Below are 27,768 nucleotides of genomic sequence, written 5' to 3'. Positions count from 1 at the left end.
ATGTCATAAAAATTATTAAGTGATCCAAGGTAGAATACATTTTAATACTGGCACAATGGCAATAGCAGCTTTACAAATATTTATCTACAGTATTTCTATAACATTTTTAATGAACCTTTATTCCACAAGAATGATCAAATCATTTAAATTAAATTGATATAATACACAGTGGTTTACTAACATTAGAAACACTATGAATGCCTCATAAAATAGTTTGTACAAATATTCAACTGCTTTATTCTCGGTAATCATTCTTTTTACTCACATGTAATATAAATGCAGCTAGCAGGTTTTAAAAAACTTACTGGAAGCACGTGTTTCTTAACTTTATTATCTGTTGAATTTTTATCTATAAGTGTGTTGTAGACATAAATGTGGGTGTCATAAAAACAAAAGTGTCCCCAGGTCTGCTTCCCAGTCTGGTAACTTTTATAACACTATTTGGCACCTCAAAGCAACATTCATCTGGGAAATTGCTAAAATAACTTTTTAGCCTCAGCTAACCAGAGATATTTCATGGATATCATGTATGTAGCTGCTTCCTCGCAGGCTAAAAAGTGCAGTGAATATGTGAAATCCCTTGGTGACTATCCATGAAAAACTGTTGGCCTTATTCCCGGAACTGCAGTGGGGGTTACAGCATTAAAGCTGGTCCGGCCCATCCAGGCACATTCACGCTAACGAGCGCTCCCCTCCCTCCAAGGCACTGAGAGCATCGGTGCTGGGCCCGGTTGAAGCTACAATGACGCCCACTGCTAAGCAGGTGAGTCTGACACGCTGAGGGCTCCCAGAAATACTTGGCAACTTTGCAGGGGACTGACCGACAGGGTCGCCAAATAAAATGTAGAATTTCCAGTCAAATTTGAATTTCAGGAAACAATACATTTTGTTACATGTCCCATGTAATATTTGGGACACAATTATACAAAAAAAAAAACGGTTTGTTCATTGTTTAATGGAACATATTATATTCAAAATTCATTGTTATTTATCTAAATTTCAAATTTGATTGGGTGTTACATTTTTGTGTTTACTAAATCTGGCAACCCTGGACTGGCAGGAAAGAAAACAAATACAGTTAGGTATGCATTACTACTGTTATTGAAACAACAGGGTATTGAGGACAGGGTATCAGGCCTTACAGTGAACCTTCTATAGGACTTGAAGAATCCTTCACGGGGTACTGTGGAAAATACAAGGTTCGTGTTGAGTCTTCATGAAATTTATATTTAGCTGTATGAATGTGGACAGCAGACATCAAAATAACAAATATCTCAGAATTCAGTGAGTCAGATATCACTACCTATCTAATATACTAAAAGTTACACATTCTAATTTTTAAGGTCACATTAGATCTTTTGCTTCCAAATCTCCTGGAAAATAGTTGGGTTTCGATGGAGGATGGTCTCACCTCTTAACTGTTTATAATGAACAGAAATCAAATCCAGCAGGTCTTTTTAATTGATCAAGTTCATAGTACTTAATGAATGCATGAGCTTTACAGGCTTTACAGGGTAAAAATACCCAAGATGAATGAGAACTAGCTTATTATCTGAAGGTTATAACTGCACCTACAGAATACAAATTAGAATTATAGTTAAATTTGAACAACCTCTCTATCCTCAATTGAGTAGTTCCAGGATAAACACTGCTTTGGAGATTGTATTTTCCATTCTGTTCTCTTCCTGATCATGCAAAACTAGAAAATATCCAAACACCCACTTTATACCACAGTATACATGGGCTCCATACATACTGTAATTCTTTAAATGGAATTATATATTAGAATAATTACACGTACTACATTTCTTAAAAAGGAGTGAGGTGATTTTTATCAGCATATTTTACGGATGATCACAGGGAGTCGGACAGCGTTGGCATCAGTTTTGTTCATCAAAGCTGCTTGTAGAAAGGGGCAGAATTTGAGTTGGGCTTCTAGGGTGAGCCAGCTATGAACAAAAAAGAGGGGTCTCAGTTATAATGTGGACTATGTTCCTGTAGCCTGCACAGCTCTCCTTCTTCCTCACTAACAGAACCCAGGCTTTGTGCGAGGAGCGATGCATCCAGATTCCAAAAACCAATTTTCCCAGTTTCCCTCACAGCCTTTTTATATTTTATTTTATAAATTACTGTCTGGCACAACGTCTGGCCCATAAACTCCAAGAGAGAAGAGCTGCATCTTATTCCCAGTGTCTAGCACATAGTACTGGTTTCTAAAGGAAACTGATTCCAGGATTGGCCTCATGCAGCGATGACTCTCTTGCTAGAATTAGGTTTCTGAAAATTTAGCATCAGTATGGAATCCCTTCCTCACATAATTCAAAGGAAGACAGGCTTCTTCAAGCCCAGGACAGGACGACAACAGAGCTTTTGTTTCTGTAGCCATCAGAGGTTCCAAATTCAAAAGTCCACATAAGTATTCTCAGCAGGCTCACACAAGTGAAATGCAAGAACTATTCTATTTCAACTATGAGTTAATTTTTCTTTAATTAGCAAATGCTTGATTTCAGACTAAATAGCTATTCTAAATAGGTTTTCTAGACCAGCCTTCTCAAGGTACTGGAAAAATAGGTCATAAAACCTATAGGCTGAAATAACTTTGAATTTTAACAAGAAAAATAAATAAAAGCCTTATTCAGTCAAGTACCTCTAGCTTATGCAAAGCAAGATGACTCTGATTTTGTATTAACAAGGTGGCAGCCACACAGTAATGTCATCGGAGTACTTTACATACCCATTTAAAGTTTTCTCCAAAAAAGGAAAACACTTAATCTCCAGTGAATAAGCCTTTTTAAATATATAATTTTAGAAAATTAAGCTAGTGACATCAGCCAATGTCTTTGCACCATCAACAGCTATATTAGCTACAAAGTACTCAATAGATGACTAGAGGAATGAGTTATTTCTTATACTAGGAATTTAGTATGTTAGTACTTAAACCATCATTCTAGTCTATAGAATGAATATAAAGTACCAATAAAGGATATTAGTCTTTTAGCCTTGACACCATAGCAGGATTCCAATCCACCAACCACATTTGTTTATTTGCTTTTGGAGTATCTTAAACCAGCCCTAGAATGTTTTTACTTACAAAGCATACACACATATGCACATTTGCCTGACAGCCTTCTTCCCAGCCTTTATTGTCTGGAAATACACGTCACAAAAAAACAAAAACAAAAAACTAATGAAACTGCTGTTTAGCCTAGACAACTCACTGTCATGCACTGTTACTCAATTTGGCAAGTGGACATATTCTAAAAGTTGAGAACACGAAGTGTATTATCCCTTTATTTTAATCTTGAGGAATACTATGTCTCACAAAGGTAGACATCCAACAAGTTAACACCACATCCAATGAACAAAAATGCCTGGCAAGCAACATGAAATAGCAACTCAAAGTATATTAAGTCTGCTACTCAAAACATTCACTGGTCGAATTGCCTATAAAATCTAATTAGATAAAGTTTTAGTTTCCCAAATCCAAAATATTTAGAATTATGGCACTCACAGAAGAATGATCAAAACTTCATCTATTACAAGTTATCACCTACTAACAATCATTTATCCAACCAGTCTTTGATGAGCACCTGCTACTGCTACATGCAAAACATTTTGCTAAAAATGTAGGGGACATAAATTAACATAAGGATGTAGAACCCTTAATTTCATGTAAAGATAGGACAAGGTATATACAAGGTAGACTGAATGTCGTTAAGAAAAATAAAATGTCATGTGTGCTTTTTAAAGTAAACCCAACCACAAATTGTAATCTCAGTATATGCACAGCTAACAGTCCTAAATATTATTTGCTAGACCTTCAAAGGGAAGTAAATGTTAGCTTCACACTCATGATCTCGTCTAACCCTAATTACTTGCCAAAAGAAATAATACTATTGCATTGGGTGGTCAGGTTTCAACATATGAATTTGAGGGAGAGGGACACAAACACTGGACTGCAACATTTCAATTTTGGACTTCTATACGCCAAAACTGTGAGAGGATAAATTTCTGTTGTTTAAGCCAAGTTTATGGTACTTTGTTACAGCAGTTTGAGGAAATTAATAGACTCCAACTACCCCTCAGGAATGGTTTTGAACTCCAGTGATGAGTGCACATGAGAAATCTTCTCTCATCTCTCGATTGATAAAAAGTTAGCTCACATGTCTGGCCAAAATGGAGGCATAGGTAGACACGCTTCACCTCCTTGCACAACCATAAGAAGGATCACAACTAACCTCAAAACAAAGAACAACCAGAACTGCCAGAAAATCAGACTGTATGGAAGTCTAACAACTAAGAATTTAAAGAGTAAATATTCATCCAGCTCGGTAGGAGCGGCAGAAATGGGAAGGTGGGGTGAAGAGGACACGGTGTGGCAGTGGCAAGGGAGCAGCAAGGCAGTGGTGGCGGCTGGTGGAACGGGTGGTCCCACACTCACACGTGGTGGATAGAAGCTAGGAGGGACACCTGGGGAGTGATCCCAGCCCCAGGCCAGACCCTGAAGTGCAGGTTCCCAGTGCTGGGAAAATAAAGCCTCATAGCTTCTGGCTGTGGAAACCAGTGAGTTTGGGGGTGTGAGGGAGAAGAAATCACCCATGTCTGTCTGTTCAGAGGGCCACCACAGTCCTAGAAAGCACTCAAACCCACCTGCTCAGGGAACCATCAATAGGGCAACAGCTAGAGGGGCACCAGTCATATATGGAAAGTGAGTGAAGTGACTGGAAACAGGGCGAGTGCTGAGCAAGTAGCATTGTTCCATCTCAGACCCCTGCCCAACATACAACGCCACAAAGCAGTGGAACAGGTTGCCCCGCCCTGGTCAATACCTAACACTCTGCCCCTTACAATGTAACAGGTGCTCCAAGACAGGGAATTAAAGCAGCTCTACCTAATACACAGAAAAAAACACAGGGAGGCTGCCAAGTTGAGTAAACAAAGAAATATGGCCCAAATGAAAAAACAGAACAAAACTCCACGAAAAGAACAAAGTGAAACAAAGATAGCCAACCTATCAGATGCAGAATTCAAAACACTGGTGATAAGGATGCTCAGAGAATTCATTGAGCATGGCAAATAAATAAGGAAATAAATGAAGGCTACACTAAGTGAAATAAAGAAAAACCTACAGGGGACCAACAGTGAAGGGAAGGAAGCCAGGGTTCAAATCAATGATTTGGAACATAAGGAAGAAATAAACAGCCAATAGAGTCCCAAACAAGTTGGACCCAGAGAGGACAACACCAAGACACATCATAATTAAAATGCCAAAGGTGAAAGATAAAGAATCTTAAAAGCAGCAAAAGAGAAGATGAGAGTTCCCTACAAAGTAGTTCCCATAAGACTATCAGCTGCCCTCTCAAAAGAAACTTTGCAGGCAAGAAGAGACTGGTAAGAAGTATTCAAAGTGATGAAAAGCAAGGGCCTACAACCAAGATTCCTCTATCCAGCAAAGCTATCATTTAGAATGGAAAGGCAGATGAAGTGCTCCCCAGAGAAGGTAAAGTCAAAGGAGTTCATCATCACCAAGCCCTTATTATATAAAATGTTAAAGGGACTTATTTAAGAAAAAGATCAAAACTATGAACAGTAAAATGACAACAAACTCACAACTATCAACAACTGAATCTAAAAAGAGAAAAACAAAAACAAACTAAGCAAGCAACTAGAACATGAATAGAATCATAGATATGTGGTTCATATGGAGGGTTATCAGCAGGGAAGGGGAAGAGGGAGAATGGGGGAAAAGGCGCAGGGATTAAGAAGCATAATTGGTAGATACAAAATAGACAGTGGGATGTTAAGAATATTAAAGAAATGGAGAGGCTGAAGAACATAAGTGCATGACCTATGGACATGCACTAAGTGGGGTGATTGCTTGAGGGAAGGGGTGTACCAGGTGGAGGGGGGCAAAGGGAAAAAATTGGGACAACTCTAATAGCATAATTAAAATTGCTTTGAAATAATAATAAACGACTGAGCAACTTAAAAGAAAGTTAACTGAAAATGGTATATACTTTGGAACTTTTCTTAATCTTTAGCAGATGAAAGGATTACTTACTACCTTTACAAATAAAAATTTCTCAGCCAGAGCCCACAATTAACTCACAGTTTGGAGCTGGCAGAACAGAATCTGCATATTTTGAACCATGCCCCCAGGGAGTTGTGCTATCGGTAGATGATCCACAAACCACCAGAGAGGAGGAATTTGAAGAGCCCCGGATGAGGTCAGTTAATTTTAAAACATAAATAAAATTTATTACATATCATATACCACAAATGCAAAAATGATGCAATTAATCAAATCAATTATTTTCTAGGGATCTGTTTGGCAGGATAGCCAATCAAGGCAGGGAGTGGGAGGGAGACATGTCTCACCCATTAACTCAGCAGTTCTGAGTCTGGTGCAGTAAGACTGCCAGGTGTTCCAGAAATCACAAGGAAAAAAACATGAGAGCGCAGGAGGGGAGCCCTTGAAATTCTTTCTGTATCATTTCCACTATCTGGAAAAGGCTTTTAAACTGTATATTAATCCCAAGGTCTGAAGATGGGAGGAGGGGAAACCTAGAAACTGGCTACGAGCAGAAAACCCCTAAAACCCCAATAGGCAGTACACTCAGACTAGCTGGGTGCCCACTTGCAGCTTTGTGCTCAAGTGTATTTCATAAATAAACTTGCTATTTCCACTACACACGTTGTCTCTCGCCTGAATTCTTGAGAGTGAGACAAGAACAGAGGAGGGGGACCCCCCAAAAAAACTATATTCCCTATACTGTACTTTATAACATCATGACTATTTTTATAACTGCCAATTTGCACTTTTTAAACGATTATTTATTTATTAATTGATTGATTGATTTTTAGGGAGAGAGGAAGAGAGGAAGAAAGAGAGAGAAACATCAAAGTGTGGTTGCCTCTCGTACACCCACAACTGTGCACCTGGCCTGCAACCCAGGCATATGCCCTGACTGCAAATCGAACTGACAACCCTTTGGTTCACAGGCTGGCACTCAATCCACTGAGCCACACCAGCCAGGGCTAATTTGCACTTATTAATCAAAACTTACATAACTGCCTTAAACTATTAGTAAGACATTATGCGAATGTTATATTTCATATATTTTAAGACTAAAATCTCTAATTTTATTTGCCCAGCATTTCAGAATCAATGTGTTTAGGAAAATATAAACAATTACACTAAAACTTTGGTATGTTAACTCATTTTGCACATTTATCTAACTGGTGATATACCAGTGTTACCAGGTTGATGCTCGTGAGTCATCATAGATTAATAAGATCTGTATCACTTAAAAATTGTTTCACGGTATTGAAATTTTTAAAGAATAAAGTGTGTAATATTTTGGATTGAAAAGATTTAACTCAGATAGCACTCATTTAAAATAAGGTATTTCAGCAGTCCAAGAATAAAATGGTAAAAAGAATAAAGAATCTAACTCAGGTAACAAAATTGTAAACCAAACAACAGGGCTTGTTTCAAGATAATTTCAACATCAGCAAGATGAAAAGGAAACCAACCATATGGGAAAACATATTTGCCAATGACATCACAGACAGGGGACTGATTTCCAAAATATATAAAGAGCTGATACGACTCAACATCAAGAAAACAAACAACCCAATTAAAAAATGGGCAAGGGACCTGAACAAACACTTCTCCGAAGAGGACATACAGAAGGTCCATAGACACATGAAAAAATGCTCAACATCATTAGCCATCAGGGAGATGCAAATAAAAACCACAATGAGATACCATTTTACACCAGTCAGAATGGCCATCGTCAACAAATCAACAAGCAACAAGTGCTGGCGAGGATGTGGAGAAACGGGAACCCTACTGCACTGTTGGTGGGAATGCAGACTGGTGCAGCCACTATGGAGAACAGTATGAAATTACCTCAAAAGGTTAAAAATGGAACTGCCTTTTGAACCAGCGACTCCACTGCTAGGATTATACCCGAAGAATCTTGAAACACCAATTCAAAAGAACTTATGCACTCCTATGTTCATTGCAGCACTGTTTACAATAGCTAAGTGCTGGAAACAACCTAAGTGCCCATCTGTAGATGAGTGGATCAAAAAACTGTGGTACATTTACACAATGGAGTCCTATGCAGCAGAAAGAAAGAAGGAACTCCTGCCATTTGCAACAACATGGATGGAACTAGAGAGAATTATGCTTAGTGAAATAAGCCAGGCAAAGAAAGAAAAATACCATATGATATCACCTAATACAGGAAACTGAAGAACAACACAAACAAAGGAACTAAATAGAACAAAGAGCAGAATAGCAGTCAATAGGGGGGAGGGGAGAGGGAGAGAAGGGGAAGAAGTAAGGGAAGGGATTAGTCAAAGAACCCGTATAAAAGACTCATGGACATGGACAACGGGGAGGGATATGTTTGCGGGAGAGGGGGTGGGTTGGGTGGGGGAGAGAAATTAGGGGGAAAGGGGACAACTGTAATTGAAAAACCAAAATAAAAAATAAATAAATAAATAAATAAAAAAGATAATTTCAGGAACAGCATCTTAAGGAAAATCCCAGATAAAACATAATTTTAGCAGTAACAAAGTTTTGGCTCAACATGATTATGCAACATTTAGTTTTGATAGAAACATGTTTTATTATGGACAGTGACACAGACACAAGAGAAAACAGAGGTATCAACCATATATTTTAAGTCCTTTTCTAGAATGACCGATGTTTATTAGAGAGTTGTAGCCCCACTGACAATAAATATCAATGTTATCACGGAACAGTAGAACAATTATTGTCCGAATACTGAGCTTCTGTAAACAAAACCCGCTGTGGGTTCAAGAAAACACTGTATACACATACCAAATCAATAACTCCGTATACACCAGAAACAAAAACCAGCTCAAGTCTAGAAATGAACTGGCTGGAACGCACTTACTGTGTTACTGCTTTAAGAATCCCACGGAGCACCTTGTAACTCATTAACTGCACGCTTTCCTTCGGGGGCAAACATGGCTCTCTCTCTGTCACATATGTTTAAGGAAATCTCAAAACCCAGAGGCCATCTGGTGGGAAAGTGATTTCTTGTTTTCCTGGGTAGAATACTGGACATGGTGGTGGGCCTGGTTATACCCGAAAAACAGATAATAGAATTATTTTTTTCATTTTTCAATAAGAAACACCTGAAAGGTAAACGCCTAAACAAACAATAGATTTGTAGGTAATGGGTACACTCCTAATTTTAATCATATCTAATACGTCATTATTTAGGCTCAAATATTACCCTGCTTTTCTACAAATTTTAACTTCAAGTTCTGCCTCAGCCAATTGATGTGAATTGATGGCATGAACTGATTAACACATAATTTATTTTTCAAGAAAAAGAATATTAGGTATAAAAAGTATTTAAAATTAAGGCCTGCTCAATTAAATAATTACTTTGCCATTATCCTGTACTTTTTAAAAACAATCAAAACAAGCATCAGGCCCTGGCCAGGTGGCTCAGTTAGTGTTGTCCCAATGTGCCAAGGTTGCAGGTTTGATCTCCGGTCAGGACACACAAGAGGCAAATAATCAATTAATACACAAATAAGTGGAACAACAAATCAACATTCCTCCTCCTCTAAAATCAATAAATAAAATTAAGGAAAAAAAGTAACCCAAACACTGGCAACAGCATTTTTGTTTCTGAATACGGAAAGGGCCAATTTCTCACCTGAGGCATTAGTAATATCTGCAAAGGAGCATCAGGAACCACAACAAAAAGCCCCGTAAGTTGAGCATAATGTGGTTTTAGCCCTCCGCCCTGAGACAATGACAGCATATATAAGGGCATATCACTATTCAGGGCTTTTACAGCTGATTCCTTTGGTCCACTTCCTAGTACTTTCACTACTTTGTCAGGCCCTGAGCACATAAACCTCTGACCTCAAGAGTCTTCATATTCAAAGCCAACAGATGCTTGAGCTGTGTCATCTCCCCGTCCTCCTCTTCCCATTATAACTGCACTTCTCTTTCCAGGAATAGCTTTATTTGGTGCATAAGGCAGAGTTGCCTCCAACGCCCTAGGCTTGGATGGAAACTATTCTGTCCAGCAGAGGTCTCACAACCACGGCGGAACAAATCTATCCAGGACACTGTATTTTGTCTGGGGGATAAGGGAGGCGGCTGTTCCCTCTGGTGGAGGATAGCACAAGACCTCTGTCCTTCATGTTTTTCATTGAGAAGGGTATGCATGGGAGATACAAGGTCAAAATTTATGAATCATCAATAGCTTTTAGGCACTCGGATTACAGTTGACAATAACAGATTACAAGTACCAGTACACAGGGCACAGTGACCAGTCTGTTTCAGGGTCTATTAAACATCTTGATGCCACACTAGCATTAGTGCAAATATTGGGAAATTGATACAATCCAATTTTCCATAACCTTTTTCTTCCAGAAGCTATAAAGGAAGAAGTGAGCGGGGCGGGGTTGGGTGGGGGCTATAGAGTTTTTCATTTAATATAACACAAAAAAAGTCTTCATTCAGAAAAGATCAACAATTAATGAGTAAGCAAATAAGTACATGTCAATAACTTTCCCTTGTTTACATACCACACAGCAGTCACATTTATTTTTCTAGATATTTTACTTCTGAAAATATGATTTTACTCAATTGGTAGTTAACAGGAAAAAAAGGAAAAAAAAAAGAAACAAGAAAAAAATCCAGTCCACCTGATAAAAGTTAGCTGCCTTGATATCAGAGGGATCATCTCGAGGTGCTTGTTTCCTTCCACAGTTACAGGCACCAGTGGGTCGAGCGTGGCTGTTGTGATATAGCACAGGAGGATTTCTTTCAGCCTCTGGTTTTCTCCTGGAAAATGTAAGTCACTAATAATTTCACACACACAATGGAGAGTCAAATTTATTTTGCATTCTTAAGCTTCTAACCCCCAAATTTCTCTAAATAATATTTTGGAAATAAGAAGGAAAAACAAAACAAACAAACAAAAACCCAAACACCGAACCTTGACTAAATACACATAAGAGAAACAAGTGACAATACATTAGGCTTCCTAAATAAATTTTATCGTTATGGTGACCTTACACTTCATTATATTCATTTTAGTTCAACAAAAACTACATTATAAAAATCTTAATATGAAATTTCTGGAACTGTATTTTTTAACAGTTCTCATTTACTAATCCCTTAGGGTTCACTCTTTATTTTATTTTATTTTCTCTTTTCTCTCCTTTTTTTTTTTCTCTCCTCTTTTTTTTATTTTATTTTTTAAATGTTTTTTATTGATTATATTGTTACAACAGTTCCAATTTTCTCCCCTTTGGGTTCACTCTTTAAATGCTCTTGTAATGCTCTCATGAAAGAGCCTTCTGCATTTGTTAAATATACTACATCTGTCAAAAAAGAAGAGACCATTTTTGATTATGAAGGACTCATGGGACAGCTTTTTGTCAGTCCAAAGCCCTACATGCCAGTCAAATAAGTTGGGAACCAGCAAATATCGGAATGTTGTTCAGAGAGGAGAAAAATAAACCCCAACTTAAACCTGATTGGCAACACAACAAAAGGAGAAAAGGTATGTTTTTAAAGGGCGTTATTGACTCAGGACATTCCACAGCGTGAAATAGAGTAACTATGTTTAGGATGATTCCCTTGATCCCCAAGGGCCAGTTGCCAGGTACTGAAGAAAAACCAAGGCTGGAAGACCCCACTCAGTTACACTCGCTGCAGATCTACTGCGATTCCTCACGTTCATGGTCCCCACCATGTCCTGCTCAGATGCAGAGGGAGCACGAGGCTTCCCCTCTCTATTTTTTTTTTAATGTGTTTTTTTTATTATAATGTTACATTTGTCCCAATTTCCCTTCCCTCTTCTCCCCTCCACCCGGTGGCCCCCCTCCCTCCAGTTGTCCCCCCCCTTTTAGACCATGTCCATTAGTTGTGCATATAGTTCTTCTCAACCTCTGTCTATTCCATTCCCTCCTACCATGCTCCTTAATTCCTATATCATCTCCCTCCCTCTCCCCCTTCCCCCTCCCTGCTGACCTCCCCCCAATATGCTCCCCATACCTATAGTTCTTTATCCACTCTTGTTGCCTGTTTAGTTTGCCTTTGTTTCAATTCCCTAGCTTCTGTTGTTGTTTCTTGTGATGCAGTTTTCATTTTAGTATTCATAGTTTTGATCCTCCTTTTTCTAAACCAGTCCCTTTAACATCTCATATAACAGTGGTTTGGATCTAATGAGCTCTTTCAGTTTTATTTTGCCCTGGAAACACCTTCTCTGCCCTTCTATTCTGAATGACAATTTCGCTGGATAGAGTATTCGTGGTTGTAGGTTTTGGATTTTCATTACTTTGAATATTTCTTGCCAGTCCCTTCTTGTCTGCAGGGTCTCCCTTGAGAAGTCAGCTGATAGTCTAATTGGGACCCCTTTGTACATGATTCTTTTCTTCTCTCTTGCTGCTTTTAAGATTCTCTCTTTAACTTTTGACATTTTGATTATAATGTGTCTTGGAGTGGTTCTCCCTGGGTCCAGTTGTTTTGGAACTCTCTGTGCTTCCTGGACCTGTAAGTCTGTTTCCTTCCCCAAGTTAGGGAAGTTCTGCTTTATTATATTTTCACTTAATTTTTCAATTTCTAGTTCATCTTCTTCGCCCTCTGGCAAACCAATGATTCTTATGTTGGGCCTTTTATAGCTGTCCCAGAGGTTTCTGATCCTCTCATCACTTTCCTTGCTTCCCGTTTTTTCTCTCTGCACTGGTTGACTGTTTGTTCCTTCTTTGTGTTCTGGTTTGTTGATTTGAACTCTGGATTTTATTTCCTCACCATCTGTCTCGTATGTGGTTTTGTTCCTTTCAGTATGCGTGTTTTTCGATTCTTTCTCATCTTTTTCCAGATCTTTTGTGAATTCTGTAAGCCACCTGATAACAATGGCCCTGAACTGAGCCGCTGACAGGTTTCTTATTTGTTCATCTGTCAGATTCCTCATCTGTTGCCTGGTGAGCTGCGCCACCGGGATTTCTATAGTAGTCTGCCTCATTTTGACAGATGCGTTTTGTTTTCTTGGGCCGGCTATAGGGGGCAGTGCCTGCGTACTCGTCACAACCCAGCGACCTGCGCCGATCCGCAACCTTTCTCGCCGGCGCTTTGTCGTCACTGCCCAGCGTCCACTGGCGATCCGCAACCTATTTCGCAGCCCTGTGGCGGTTTGTGTGGGGGCGGGGGTCCAAGATGGATTCACACAGTTATTCCGCTAGGAGACCGGGGATCTGTCCTCCTGCCCCCTGGGCCTCACTGTTCGAGGCGATGTGGTGGCTGCTTCTTCCAGCGTTGGGGTCGCGAGCCGCCGGGGTTTGACTGCAGCCGGGATTGTCCTCCCTGCCGCTGGGATTGCTCTCCCTCCCGCTGTCCCTGGTGCGGCCGCAAACAGCACCGCCCACTTTTGCTCTTACTTGCCCAAAGAGCGCCGCTGGTTTATAACTTCATACGTTGGGCTTCCGTGTAGTTTTATTTTCTGGAATTTCTAGTTATCTTTTGTTTTAAAGTAGTTGTATTCCTCTCTAGTTGTAGAGGGAAGCCGAGCATGTGCGTCTAAGCCTCCATCTTGGCCGGAAGTCCCCCTCTCTACCTCTTTGTGTGCTCGTGGTCTTGCTACCATCACAGGTGAGCGTGATTAAAACCCACGGCTAACAGGTCTTCATCGGGACATGCCCTTCTCCACTTACCCACCAAAGCATTAGCTTGGTCACTGCTTCCACACATCCCCGCCCCCAGAACAAAAGGCCCTATACAGAAAAATAATTCTTGCTCTGTGCTTAAATTTAGGCAGGCACCTGGAATGCAGGTGGGTTAAGAGACTTGGCAGGTTGTGTGCCAATGTGTGCTAATGTGGAACGTTCAATACATCTATGGAATAATACTTTCAGATAAATTTAAAAAGCAAAATCAAGCCTAAAAACATTAAGAGTAGAAACCCTATGACATCCGCAGGAGTCCCATTTTGAAGCTGGGATGCGGAAAGGTAAAAGAACAGAAACGCAGTTACCGAACCTCTTACCTGCTGATGTGCTCCTTCGACATAATACGTAGCTATAAGCACAGCGAGCAGCAGTAAACAAGACACCACAGTGTTTTGACGATGCCATAATCTTAAAAACATATTTTAAAAAATTAATGAAATAGCTCAGTTTCATTTTCAGGATTCATCATTCTCAAAAACAATATCCTGTCAAAGCAGTTCGGTTTTTTTAGCTCAGCTACAGGATCAGTTCTTTCTGGGATGAGCTCTTTTGTCCTTAATCACTATGGTCTCTTGGGGTATAGAAGGGGTCCAGGGAAGATACATGGCTACAGAACTCAATTTTATTCCCTTATCCAAAGACTAATCTTATTTACACCAAACTTCTAATTAGGAGAAGCACTGTAATACACTGGAGAGCACTGGCCTTCAAGTCAGAAGACTTGGGTCAGAATCCCAAGTTCCTTAAATACTGCACTTGGAGTAAGACACTTAACCAGTCTGATTCTGTTTCTTGTTTTAAAAATCATGATAATCATATACTTGTTTTAGCTTCTTTATGGAGTTGCTTTAAAGATCAAATGAACTGAAAAATGTTACAAAATGTTTTATTAATTGTAAGTATAATAAAAATGCAAGATATTATAGATAATAACTTGGAAAGGCAAGTCAAAAATGATAAGGCAAGTAAAAGTTCCACTTCCTCTTTATGATGTCTGAAATAGGGCTTACAAGTACTAAATTCAAGATAGAACACATTTTCTTGGCAGTCTTTTCTCATTGGCTCAAACTGTCAGTAACAGTGCCACGTATCCTGAACCTTGTCCTACTAAAGAATCAGTGTATTCAATATACACAGGTCTTCCTCCTTAAAGCAAAGCCAGAAAAAAAATCTCGTTTTCAGTATTCTGTTTTGCATAAAAGATTCAACATGAGATAGCGGTCAACTGTCAATAGTATGTTCCCTTAACCTATTTTTCTGCAAACTATGGGAAAGGAAAATAAATATATTCCCATAACATTCTAAATTCAATCCATTTCATAAAGCAGGTGGCAGGGAGTAGGAGCTTGCTGAAGATTTCTAAAATTAGTAAATAAGAGTTATATAAAAGATTATGGAAGACTCTTTACTTTGAGGTCCATCCTTCAAGATTACTAGGATTTCCAGAGAAAAATACTGCAAGGTAATGAGTGGCTGTCTCCACAGGACAATATTCTGCCTTTCTTCCCGATCCCTCTTCTTCTTTTCATTCATTGAAGAGGGATCTGAAAAACATTAGTGCGGAAATTAAAACAAAATGCTCGCTTTTTCCAATCACTTTCATAATTCGTCTACTTTCCCATCCCACATTTGAATGACGGCATATGAACCTCAAAAAAACAATGTGGTTCACACTAGGACAACTCTTAACATTTTTTATGCAATTATCTTACTGTTAGGACACAAGTTTCTCTTTTGTACATTACTGGAATACTACATTATCCCACCTCTACGGAGTGCAATTTAGCTTATATCGTAGAGCAAAGTGATTTAGAGCTCAAAATGTGAAGGCAAATTACTTCGTTCCAAATCCTGGTCTTGGCGCTTAACTAGTCCTGTGACCTTGGGCAAGTTGGTTAACCTGTCTATGCCTCAGTTATCTCTCTCTGAAATGAAGACGAAAATAGTACTTACTTTATAGGGTCATGATAAAGATTAAATTAATTCATATAGTAAAGCTCTCAGAAGTTTGACCCTTAGTTAAGGGCACAATTAAGGTTAGTTATTATTGTCATCATCTATCAAAATTGCAATACACATAGAGTAGCCCCACCTTATACATGGTTCCATTTTCAGTACCCATGGTCAGCCTTGGTCTGATTCCAGAGATCAGCAATTCATAGGTTTTAAATTGCGCACTGTTGTGAGTAATGCGATGAAATCTGGCGCTGACCGTGCTGTCTCTGCTACCTGCTCACTAGTCACTTCGTAGCTGTCTCGGTCACCAGATGGACTACTGCAGTTACCACAGTGCTGGTGTTCAAGTAATTCTTATTTAACTTGATAATAGCTTCAAAGCACAAGACTAGTGATGCTGATAATTCGGATACGCCAAAGAGAAGCCATAAAGCATATGAATGCATGAAAGAAAAACAGCATATTTAGGGTTTGGTACTATCCATGGTTTCAGGCATCCTCTTGGAATGTTTCCCCCATAAATAAGGGGACCTACTGTACCCTGTAATCCAATAATTCTATTTTTAAGAATGATTAGGTGTAAGGAGAAATAAGTTTTGTACAAGCTTATTCAATGAGGCATTATTTGTCCTAGCAAAAGATTATAAACAACTGAAATGTTATCAACAGAGGACAGAGGGATGATTCTAGTATGGTATACTCATACAATGGAGTACTAAGCATCTTGAATAAAGAACAAGGTCTTCATGTACAGTTATAGCACAACCTCTGGCAAATATTTAGTAAAAAATAAAACCTGTGGTAAAGAAGAAGAGTATGTCATAGAAACATTAATTTTAAATTTCTGGGGGTGAGGCAGTAGGGGGAGCATATATAAATGTGCTAGTTGAAAAGACAAAAAAACATGTAAAAGCTACTAATGGGAGAGACCGTGACATATACGATGCCTATCTCTTAATCCTGAAACGCCTAGTGAAACAATGTAAAATTTATTGGCAAAGTAACCCAGAAGGCAGATCAGTGCTACAAAATGTGTTCTGCAAGGCCATTCAGTGATCAAAGCAAACATATGGCAACTGTTTCAGATAGCTTACACCTCTTCCAATAGAAGAAAATATCTGCTATAATAATATTACCATACTGGAGTGTAATTTGTGATGTGTTTGAGATGCTAAACAATCTAGAAGTTAAAAGGAAATCCATTACAATGAACAGAAAAGGAAAACCTTTCATTTTCCTTTAATATACAAAGGAAAGATTTTTGTTAAATCATCTATATAAATAAATTCTGTAATTTTCAGGGTATATGTATGAATAAGAGTCAAACATACTGCAATTTACCCCACAAATTTCAAATTTGGTTAAAATATAAATTTGTCTCAAGATTTTGAAATAAATCCACAATAATCATATTCTGACTTTTTTGATAATTATATAATTTAGGGTTCCTGTAATAAGTAAATTTATAATCTATCTCTAAAGTTACAAAATAGCATCATGAAATTGGGCACCAAATACTTTTCATACAATAAAATTAACAATAATAATCTTGTACCTAGAATACTAAATGTGACGGTGGCCAGGCTGCCTCGACTATCACTGTGAAAAAAAATCACCTTATAGGCCCGGACTCATAATTTAATTTACTCTGAAGAGTAAACAAAATATAATTAATCTTATATAAGAACCTTGTATTATTACATAGAATATTATTTTACTATAAAAATAACAAATAATAGATATATTTCTATTTTATTCCAGTGAAAAGCATATAATTTAAACCCATAGATCTTCTCCCTCCAAACTGCCATACTTTACCTGTGAATTTTCCATTATATTGTTCCTTGTTCATTGCTACACGTCTCTGGTCACAATTTTTTCCATTCTCTGCCATTTCATAGATCAATAACTCTTGAGGAGCTAATAAAGCAAAATAAAATCCAGTGATACATTACAGTATTCCCTCACTTATCACGGGCATTACATTCTAGATCCCCCCGTGACAGGTGAAAATCCACGAAGTAGGAACCTTACGCTTATTTTAGTATTTATATATATTTTAAGGCTTTATAAACCCTTCCCACACACTATAAAGCTTTCCCAGTCCCTTATTAACCTTTCCCACTCCCTTATTAACCTTTTCCACACTTTTACAAACACTACTTATGTTCTTAAACACATTCTATACTCTTAAACCTACATAACTTTAACAACATATGTATACAGTACCGCAAAATCCCACAATACAGTGAAAAATCCACGATAAATATAATATTTTTAAAAATCCTGCAATACAGTGAGGCCACGATAAGTGAACAGCCATATAGAGAGGGACTACTGTACATAATTCTGCTTTGCACCCGTGACTAAATAAAACTGCATACAGACACAACATGGCAGTACTACCATATCTTTACCTGAACAATGTGTTTACTTTATTTGTAGTTGGAGTAGTTAAGGTTAAATGAGATCGTAAGGGTGGGGCCCTAATCCAATAGAACCAGTGTCACCAGAAGATGAAAAGAGACACCAGACACCTCTCTCTCTGCAAGCACATAGAGGAAAGTCCATGTGAGGACACAAGAAAGCAGCTGTCTGCAAGCCAGAAAGAGAGGCCTCATCAGAACCCAACCCTGTCAGCTCCTCAATTTCATATGTCCAGACTCTGAAACGGGGAGAAAATAAATGTCTGTTGTTTAAGTCAACTAGTCTATGGCATTGTTATGGTAGCCCTAGCAGACTAATCCAACACTGATTAGTATAAACAAGGGGAACCAGATCACAGTACAGTAATATTTTTCTTGGTAATAGTAATAAATTGGTATTCTGGTTTGTGAACTTGGTTAGAATAATTCCATCCTCTGGTGTCCATTCAGATATACACTTACTACTTCAAATTTACAAGCTAAAAAGCTGAGAAGCAGACACTAAAATGTGGCATCTATACCAAGATCCAGATGCCCTGAGTGGACTAAACTGCGTAAGCCAGACCGTCTTTTATCCCAGATATACCCTAAGTATTTTGCAGCCCGTGTCTTCAAATCACAACAGTGACTACTCAGGCTAGCATTAACATACCCTGTTAATCTTACTCATTATCATTTTCAACATCATAAAAGGACCAATTTTATAGGGGAACAGAAAAACTTGGTTCCCCAAAGCTGCCAATACATCTTGATGGACTTCAGGTCATATCAGAGCAAGCAGCCCGTGGACTTGGTATGTCACCTGTCTGTATTCCACACCCTAGGCCGAATGCATTCTACCCTATTCTAATTCTATTCTCCTTAACTGAAAGTTGCTTTATTTACTGGAGCTAAAAGAATCCTTCCAGCATCATGTATTTATTAGCTGCACGACTTGAGTAACTAATTTAAGCCTTTGCATTTGAGTTCATTTGTAAAATATCCCCATTTCTATATTCATGTCATCTTTAATTTGTGTGTGTGTGTTGGTTTGGAGTATTCTCAGTAATTTAGTCTCTCTACTTCAAGAGAAATTATAGATAACTGTCATGCACAGTGACAGGTACACAGCAGGCACTTAATGTTAGTTTCTCCAAGCCCATTTCACGAATGTCACAATTTCCCAAAATAATCATAGTGAATTCTTCCCTGAGTAGTCACTTACAGACACTTGTTTTCCACATACTACACATGAACTTGCAAAACTGGTTTCCAGAGAAGCAGCCAAAGAATCAGAAAAATCTTACTTTGTTATGTTGGATAACAAAAATGAATTATCATCAATCTAAACATTTTGAAAAGTACTAAAAGGACAATTTGTTAAAAATCATTATGGAGTAAAGGGCTCTAGCCTACCTATGCAGCTAGGTAGGGTAAGAGGAAGTACTAATTTTTAAGGAGAGCCACTTTTCACGGTGGAACGCAGAAGCATAAATTTTGGAAATCTATGATGGAATAGTGCGTGGGAATAAATCCAAAAGGACTGAACTCTCCTCAAACAGGAACCTAGAATATCTTCCTGATATCCAACGGAGCTTACTGTGCAGTGGAAGTGTTGTAATATCAATTTTAACAGCATGTATTGAGAATTAAGTTGTTGAAATAAACTCTATAGGTCTGTGGATGAGATGAGAAGGTAGAAACAGGAAAGCATAATTCAAACATCCAATATAATTTTCATTGTGAAGACATATCTAGATACAAGAAATGCTTTAAAAGGCTGTAAACTTGCAGATTTTAAACACAGCTGAAGCATTCAAAATAAAAGGTTGACCTTAAGATATATGGGTTTTTTTGTTTGTTTCTGGCAGAAGTCCTTAGAAAATACTGCTAAAATCAGCTCACAAAGGTTCTTTGTAGGCTGTACATCGGTGCTAAGACTATAATAATCCATTCATTTTAAACATTAGCTGCATTTGTAATGCAAACACTGTGAAACTAAATTATTGTGAGTTCTTCAAAGAAACACAGAAACATTTAAGGAGAAAATGAAAACAGCAACTCCCTGAGTAATAGAAGAGCTACTGGGGAATTTAACAAGATGAAAAGGAAAAGCAAGTAAGATGAGTGAAACCACTGATTCTAATTTTCTTAGCCACTGTGTTGCAAAATAAAATGAGCACACTTCCACTTCAGAAAATAATCTATCCAAATGATCCCACTTTCTCACATACAAAAAAACTAATAAAACAGATTTTCCCATATAAAGCATATAAGGCAGCCAACTTGATTAGTATACCTTTCTTGCTTTCAGAAGTGTGTATCCTTAACTGGATTATTTAGTAACTTCGGTCATAGACTACTCCAAAATAGCTGTAGATTTTCCTAAAATTATTAAGATTAAGAAATTGCAATTTATTCCTGGAAACTTAATAAATAAGTGAAGAGTAACATATCTTGACTAGTGAGGCTTTGATACAGCATAAAGCCAAAGAAAACTCAAACACCACGCGCAATATCAGAGTGACTATCAGATCATCTGACTCAGAGTCAGACAGTATCTAACACATGCTTGTGGCAGTTCAAGAATGTGTTCTAAGAAGATGCATTATTTGAATGAGAACATATGAGATAAATTCTCTGAATCTTTTTGAACTTTCTAAGTCTTGGGGAATTCAACAAATTAAAACTCCAAGTTAGGATAGAATTTAAGTGTTCAAAATCTCAATAAATCTCCCAAAAATGGCTTAGTAGGTTATGAGGGTATACATTTCCAGCCTAAACTGTTCCCCATATTAGTGAAGCATGAAGTACACTAACCTATGGGAAGGGGAACCACCAGGTGCTGAGAGGCTCTGGCGCCAGAGCCGGTAGGAGACATACCCCGGAGCTTCGGGGCCAGAAGCACAGCACAGAGTTCCTGTGCGCACGGTGGGGGGAGGGGGGTGGTGGTCACAGATGGCAGATCAGCTTCCGCTGAAGTCAGCTCTGTGCGCACAGGCTTGAAAAGCACTTGCCCTGGGACCTGTCTGTTTTCTCTGACTGCTCTTTGGAACCCCCGGCCCGTGTGAAAAAGGCCCCGGCTAACCTGCTGAGGCAGAGGGGACCATGTGGAGCAAAGGCATCCCAGCCAAGACCGGCCTAGCTAAAGAGCCACGCTAGCCCGGACCAGGACTGCCCAACCTAACTCACAGAATCACGAGAAATATCAAATGAATTTTTAAATCACGAAATTCTGGAGCTAAGTTGTTACACAGCAAAATACTCAATAGTGATAACTGCTACAGTGAAAAGTAAGGAAATTTGGGAGTGTGTATATGCGTGTGGATCGTGCACAATTTTTCACAAGGTGGGTAAAAGAAGCTTTCTCTGAGAACTTAACATTAGAGAAAAGCCACGGAAAAACACGGGGAAGAGCACTGTAGGGAAAGAGGAAAAGAAGTACAAAGCCTTTGAGGTGGGAGCCTGCGGGCATGTTTCACCTCCCAACAGCTACTAAGGTTACTGATTGATTCAGATACTTAAATTTATAAAAATTATAGAGTTTTGCAGGTACAGAGATTCTAGCGATATCTGTAATTAGTATAAACTGAAGAAATTCCTCTACCCACAGAAGCAGCGCTAAAATCTCCTAAAAATTAGATCTTAAAAACTTACAAGGGGCAGGAGAACCTTGTATGCTCTCCTGATTACACAGCTTTTGCAATGTGGAGACTTCAAAGTTTCTGGAAGGAAACAGACTCAAAAATGAGGAAAGAAGAGGTCAGTCAGATCCACCAATTCAACTTTACTGGACTTTATTCTGTCTTCTAGACCACAGAGCAGCATCTGACAGAGCTGAACATTTCTTAAAAGAATTCTGAGTAAATCACATGCTTGATACCCAGCCCCCTAAAAAAAATGACAAACCTCGCTCACCCCTCTGCCTCATCTGTGTAGCTGTAACCACTTTTTATTAGTGTTGGATTTTCTGATCATTCTTTCTTCAAACACTTATTTATCAGTGTCCTTTGCTGGCTCTCATTTACCTGACCTGACCCATTGCCAGGTTTCTCCAAGTGACTTATCTGGTTCCATAGTTTAAAATACTAGCATGGATTTGTACTTCCGGTCCTGAGCTCTAGATTAGTATTCCTAATAAAGTACCACCTGGACGATTCCCAAGCATCTCAAATTTAACATGTTCTTTTTAAAACCCAGCCTCATCCCTCTTCCTCTTCTGGTAACACATCCAGTCCTCCCCAAACCCTCCCTCTCCCGGTGCTTGGCACAACCATCCACCCAGTTATACCACACAGAGAAGCACAGCTATCCCTGACTCCTCACATCTAATTCAGGCCCCAGTACTCTTCCAAATATATTTAGCATCCACCCACTCACGGCTCTCCACTTTTGCTACCATCTGGATCAGGCCATCTTCATGTCTCCATTTCTATTCTTGCCCCTTCAATTCATCCTTCACATATGAGCAAGAGTGAACTTCATATAAATCATATTACTCCCTACTTGAAACTGGAGAATGACTTCCTATTGCTCCCAGATAAAATTCAAACTAATTTACATAGCCTGGAAAACTACATAACCTCAACCACACATGTGTTTCCTACCTAACCTCGTATCACGGTATTACAGGTGTACCATGCCAGAGTCTCAAACAGGCAGATATCCACATTCATTCTCTCTCAGACCCTTTGTTGTTTCCTTTTTAACATTTGTTATGCTGTGTTTATTCTTTCACTTCTGTGTTTATGTTTTTCTCTATCAGGCTTTCGACAAAAGTATCTGTTTGCCTTTGTTTTCATTGTTTTCCCCAGAACCTAGGACACAGGTATTTTGTTCAATGATTGGATGAATGAACAGATGTCAATGCAAAAGGATCGGATCTTTCCATGCAAAGACGTAAGCACTAGAACACATCCCTAAACAGCAAATCCCCCGATTTTAATTCTCAAATTCCGTGTTATGGCTTACCCAGATAATGCTGTGGGGAAAGGGAAAAAATCCTTCCTTCCTCCGGTTCCTTTTGGCTGGCTGAGGAATCAAATCAATGAGACAGATTGACGAGAGAAAATCAAATTTAACTCCCCAGGCACGGGAAGCCCAACTACATCACAGAGTTCCCGCGCACACGAGGGATCCAGAGACAGAAAGGGAAAATGCCGTATATACGTCATTGCGAGCTTAGGATGAGACGGGCACCTTGAGGCTTGAGTGTCACTGCCAGACGATTAGAGCAGTTGTTCCGTAAGCAGTAGTTTGCCCTGCCATACAGACAGGTCAAAGGAGGTTATGTCTGATAATCTCTTATTGTGGGCAAGGCCTCTAATTCAAGTTCTTCTAGAGGTAGTTGGGGGAGGAGAGGCAGGAGTTTCTCTATCCTGCAGGGGTCTCAGTTCACTTCAGCTCAAAATAACCTTCATACCACAAAGGCACACCTTGGGGTGACTCATTCTGGATCCCTATAATGTGAACTATTGACAATAATACAAAAAGGTTAAGAAAATGACCTATAAGAATGACTCATTTTGTTAAGAATCCCACATGTAAAAATCCACAAAATAAAATTGTGTATATAAATACATCTATTTACCGAGATCTCATTAATAATACCAAACAATAACCAAGTAAGCAGCGACAAAAAGATGTGCTTTCAAAACAGGGTTGGGAAAGAGTTCATAGCAACTGCTCAGCAGGCCACAGGATGACGACAATGATGGTAATCATGGTTAGCTGTATGCCAGGCACTATTCTAAATGCTTAATGTAAATCTATTCACTTAACCCTAACAACAAAAACACTGACTACATTGTCAAGGAGGAAATGGAGACAGCAAGAGGCTAAGTAATTAGCCCAACGGTTGCGCAGCAGTAGAGCTGGAATTTGAACCAAGGCAATTTCGCTTCATAGCCTTCTTGACTCTTATCACTACCTACCCAGTCCTTTCAGAAAAATGTGTAAAGACCCCGGTTATTGTTACTAATGAACCTCAAGAACAAGAGAAAACATCACAAAGCATTACTAAAAAATATATGTACTTTTGGAAGACTCCTGACAAACTCCACAGCAATTAGTTACATCAGCTGGGATAGGATTACTCAATCGGTTGCTCTTGCTTAATTTAAAAATGCCTTAAGCTTTAAGAACATCTTTTATCTGATACAGAAAATTATCACCTATTCAAATTTCCAAAACCTTGAAGAGCATATTTTAAAATGAGCTTTTCATAATAAGGGTTTACACAATACATAATATCAGTTCACTCTATACAAAGGTGCTTTCTAGACAATTAAGTTTCTTGAAGCAATGAACTCCTTAAAAGTTTAGCCCCCCCCCACCAAATATTTTCAAGTCTTTGTGAAAGCACAGTATTAACCAACACAACAACAAATTATCACTTCCATTCATCTAGTTTGCTTCTGAGGTTAGTCTGGATTCTCTAATCTGGAGTTTATTCCATACCAGAGAGAGAGAGAGAGAGAGAGAGAGAGAGAGAGAGAGAGAGACCTGCAAAGAGGGTGTGGGCAAAGCAGCAGTGATAGTAAGTACCTGGCACTACAGGCTCTAAGAAAGGGGAGAGAGACTAAACAGGTTTTGTAAAATCAATGGAAGCAAAAAGAGTTCCCAAGAAGACAGAGAACTAACTCTTCTACATTGTCTATTTACCCAGAATGAAATAATTACAGAAGTGATTGCACAGATTAAGAGAAAATTAACATAACAATGATGAAATTACAAACAGCTTGGAGAAATTTTTTTAGCAGGAGCAAAGTAATTAATACAGCTTCCTCATGCTTAGTAGCAACAACCTTCACTCACTGAGACATGTTACAAAGATCCTGTCTTTTCCACTTGCCAGAAAGAAGACATCTCGATACCTGATAGTAACTAAGCATCAACTCAGAATAACTGTTCTGAAGAATAGAACTAATTTTCTTTCTTTCTAACATTCCACTGCAAATCTTGCCAAGCACAGTATTTTTGTTTTCATAGAATTTACAACTCAGTCAGCTAAAAGGGGGGTGGGGGGGGGAGGAATGTATATACACATATAGATTTCTTTAAAATATGAGAAATATTTTTTAAATTTAATTTATTTTTAGGGGGGGGCGGAGGGAGGCAGAGAGGGGGAGAAACATAGTTCAGTGCCTCTGGCACACCCCAAACCAGGGACCTGGTCTGCAGCCCAGGCATGTGCTCTGACTGGGAATCGAACAGGCAACCTTTTGGTTTGCAGACTGGATGGAATTCAATCCGCTGAGGCACACCAGCCGGGGCAATACATAAGAGAAACCATTTTAAGGCAAACCAGTAAATATTACCAAACCGTATAAAGATGCCTGAAGACAAGTTAGCAGAACAGAAAGAACACTTGGGAATCTCATTTCCAGTTCAGGTACCGGCACTGCCTAAGCCGTATGACTTCAAGCAAGCCAATTACTGATTGTTTCTGGGCCTCAGTTTTCTCCTGTTAAATAAGAATCTAACTATATGTTCAGAGAGGTTGCTTCTACTTCTAAATACTGTGTTCAGTAGTTTTCAGTGAAATGATAAAGTGTCTTACTTAATATAAATAAGGCTATTTCTAACCTTTATTTAACTATATGTAAGCACCGAAAGCTTCAGCTTCCTCTGCACTTGTAAATTCTTATGTGACAATACATGACGACCAGAAAAGACCAGTCTTAAACTCTCAAATGCAAAGCTATACTCATTTTCCAGTCATCTACTTATCAATCAAGGTGACTAACTCAATGTTTTACAGTATCAAACTATTCCTGGCTAGCTTTTATTGCATTCAAAAGTAGGGCAAAGATCATCGCGGTAAAGTGTATAATAATATTTTCAGATAAAGAGCACACAATATAAAACATGAAATTCTGAAACGATGCAAAGCAACAGTATTCTGCACTTACATATGTCCATATTTCAGAGTAAAATGACAATATTTTCATTTATATCATGATTTCACATTTACTATCTCAATCACTGTGACAATCCTATGAAGTAAAGTGAGCTGTATTTTTATCAATACAATCCAGACCAGCTCAGAAAGTCAGGTAACCTGTCAGCCTTCACTTAATAAATGCTGAACCTGTACATCAATCTAGGTTTTCTGATTTAAAGTCTGATGATCTTTTGCAATCCTAAAAAGTGGTTAGAAAATTTGAATCATCGGTTCCTGAATAACTGAATTGAACAAAAATATAAGGTCAGGTTCGGCAATTATAGTCAATAAGCAAATTTACCAGATGTTAAAAATAATAATAACCTCTAATTTATATAATTCCACATCTCAAAACTCTTGTCACCTCGTCTCAGACAAGTGTGAAATTTTTTTCTAAATAAAAATATGTAAATTAAACAAACTGATTAAACTCACTGATTCATCTGGTTCTGGTGTTTCTGCTGTCCCGCTATTATAGTTTCCCAACTGAGCCATTTCTTCCAAAGGATCCTTATTGAGCCCCAGCTGGCTGATGATGTACCTGGGAATGTCAGTTTTAATACCCTGTCCTTCTTTTGCATGGCCCTCCGCTGCTTCTAATAGGTAGTAAAATTCTTCAGGATCAAATTCCAGGCACTCTAGTAACCGAGCAGGGCGGGCAATAACAATCAGGATCTTTCGGACTAGCTGTTTTATAAAAGCCAATTCGCCACTTTCTGAACGATCGTGGGCCTCCTGTAGCAACTTATCTAATTTGTGCTGTAATTCAAGGAAGTATCGTGAGGTGATAAGACCCTGGTGGGATTTATCCAAGCAATCTCGAGCCAGTTCAATAATCTGATGGTGAGTGAAACTCAGCACTCCGTCTGCAAGGGGAAGAACGTGGTCAGGAGAGTAGCTGGTGATAATTTCCTTCAGGCGTTCTTCCATCTGAGCTGTAGCCTTCGGGAACCTTTCTTTGTAGACGTGGTTCATCATAATTATTTCACGGTCACAGCAGGCGGGAGCACGTCCGGGGCTCAGACTTCGAGAACGGGGGCGCATGGGCGTGTTGCTGCATCTGTTCTCTGCGGCAATGCTCTCGGTAGTACAAAAATGTTTCGATTAGAAGTGTAATTCATCCGGTGTTGGTTGGTATGGTAACTGATGCAACTTCTCCTGGGAGGAACAGGATGAAGACACCGTGGAGCTGGGCGTGTTTGTCCCATAGCCAGAGGAGGGGAGGGAAGCCAGGGACCAGCGGCGTCCATCAGTCCTGCGTGCAAATGAAAAATGGGCTGAGGCACTGGGCACTGATTAAACTAGCTATAGGTTAACTGTTAAAAGGCATTTATTAAGGACTTCAGAAACTTGGTTCTTCTGGAATGAGTGCCACAGAAACTAACGTATCAAATAGGATATTAATAGCATATTAATCAGATAGGATATATCCTCAAAGAAAATGTTCCCATGTTTTAAAACAAATAAGACATAAAAGATTTCCAGTGTGGAGTCATTTCACACCTACATTTGTCTGGATACCAGCACCCGTCTTCCAAAGGTCAATAAAAACAATCTAGAACGCACAAAATGTTGCACAGTAAATAACAGTTTCTCTACCATCATTTCTGTTAATATACAACCAAAATCAGAACTAAGATACAATAGACAGCAGTCAGAACATTAAATTATCATTACAACACTAAAAAACACTTGTACAAGCTTCTCCAAAAGATCAGTGCA

General features: G+C 38.8%; 1 protein-coding gene across 1 annotated transcript; it reads right to left on the bottom strand.

Annotated features, from left to right (window-relative positions):
- Positions 1-14,056: 14,056 nt before the first annotated feature.
- On the bottom strand, positions 14,057-27,090 carry LOC149998621 (microtubule-associated serine/threonine-protein kinase 4-like). The gene is made up of 4 exons (XM_090291313.1): positions 26,482-27,090; positions 17,515-17,616; positions 15,150-15,284; positions 14,057-14,148 (listed from the first exon to the last, which is right to left on the bottom strand). Exons 1-2 carry the CDS (start codon positions 27,088-27,090, stop codon positions 17,599-17,601), a joined length of 627 nt encoding a protein of 208 aa, XP_090147439.1. The 3' UTR covers positions 14,057-14,148; positions 15,150-15,284; positions 17,515-17,598.
- Between the last annotated feature and the right edge of the window lie 678 nt (positions 27,091-27,768).

The sequence above is a fragment of the Furipterus horrens genome, unplaced genomic scaffold, assembly GCF_987537825.1.
Source record: "Furipterus horrens unplaced genomic scaffold, mFurHor1.1.pri manual_scaffold_11, whole genome shotgun sequence".
NCBI classification, from domain to species: Eukaryota; Metazoa; Chordata; class Mammalia; order Chiroptera; family Furipteridae; genus Furipterus; species Furipterus horrens.
This window is presented reverse-complemented; position numbering and strand designations above follow the sequence as displayed.

Coding starts and splice junctions, on each gene's coding strand:
- LOC149998621 (XM_090291313.1), bottom strand. CDS start 27,090: ATGCGCCCCCGTTCTCGAAGTCTGAGCCCCGGACGTGCTCCCGCCTGC.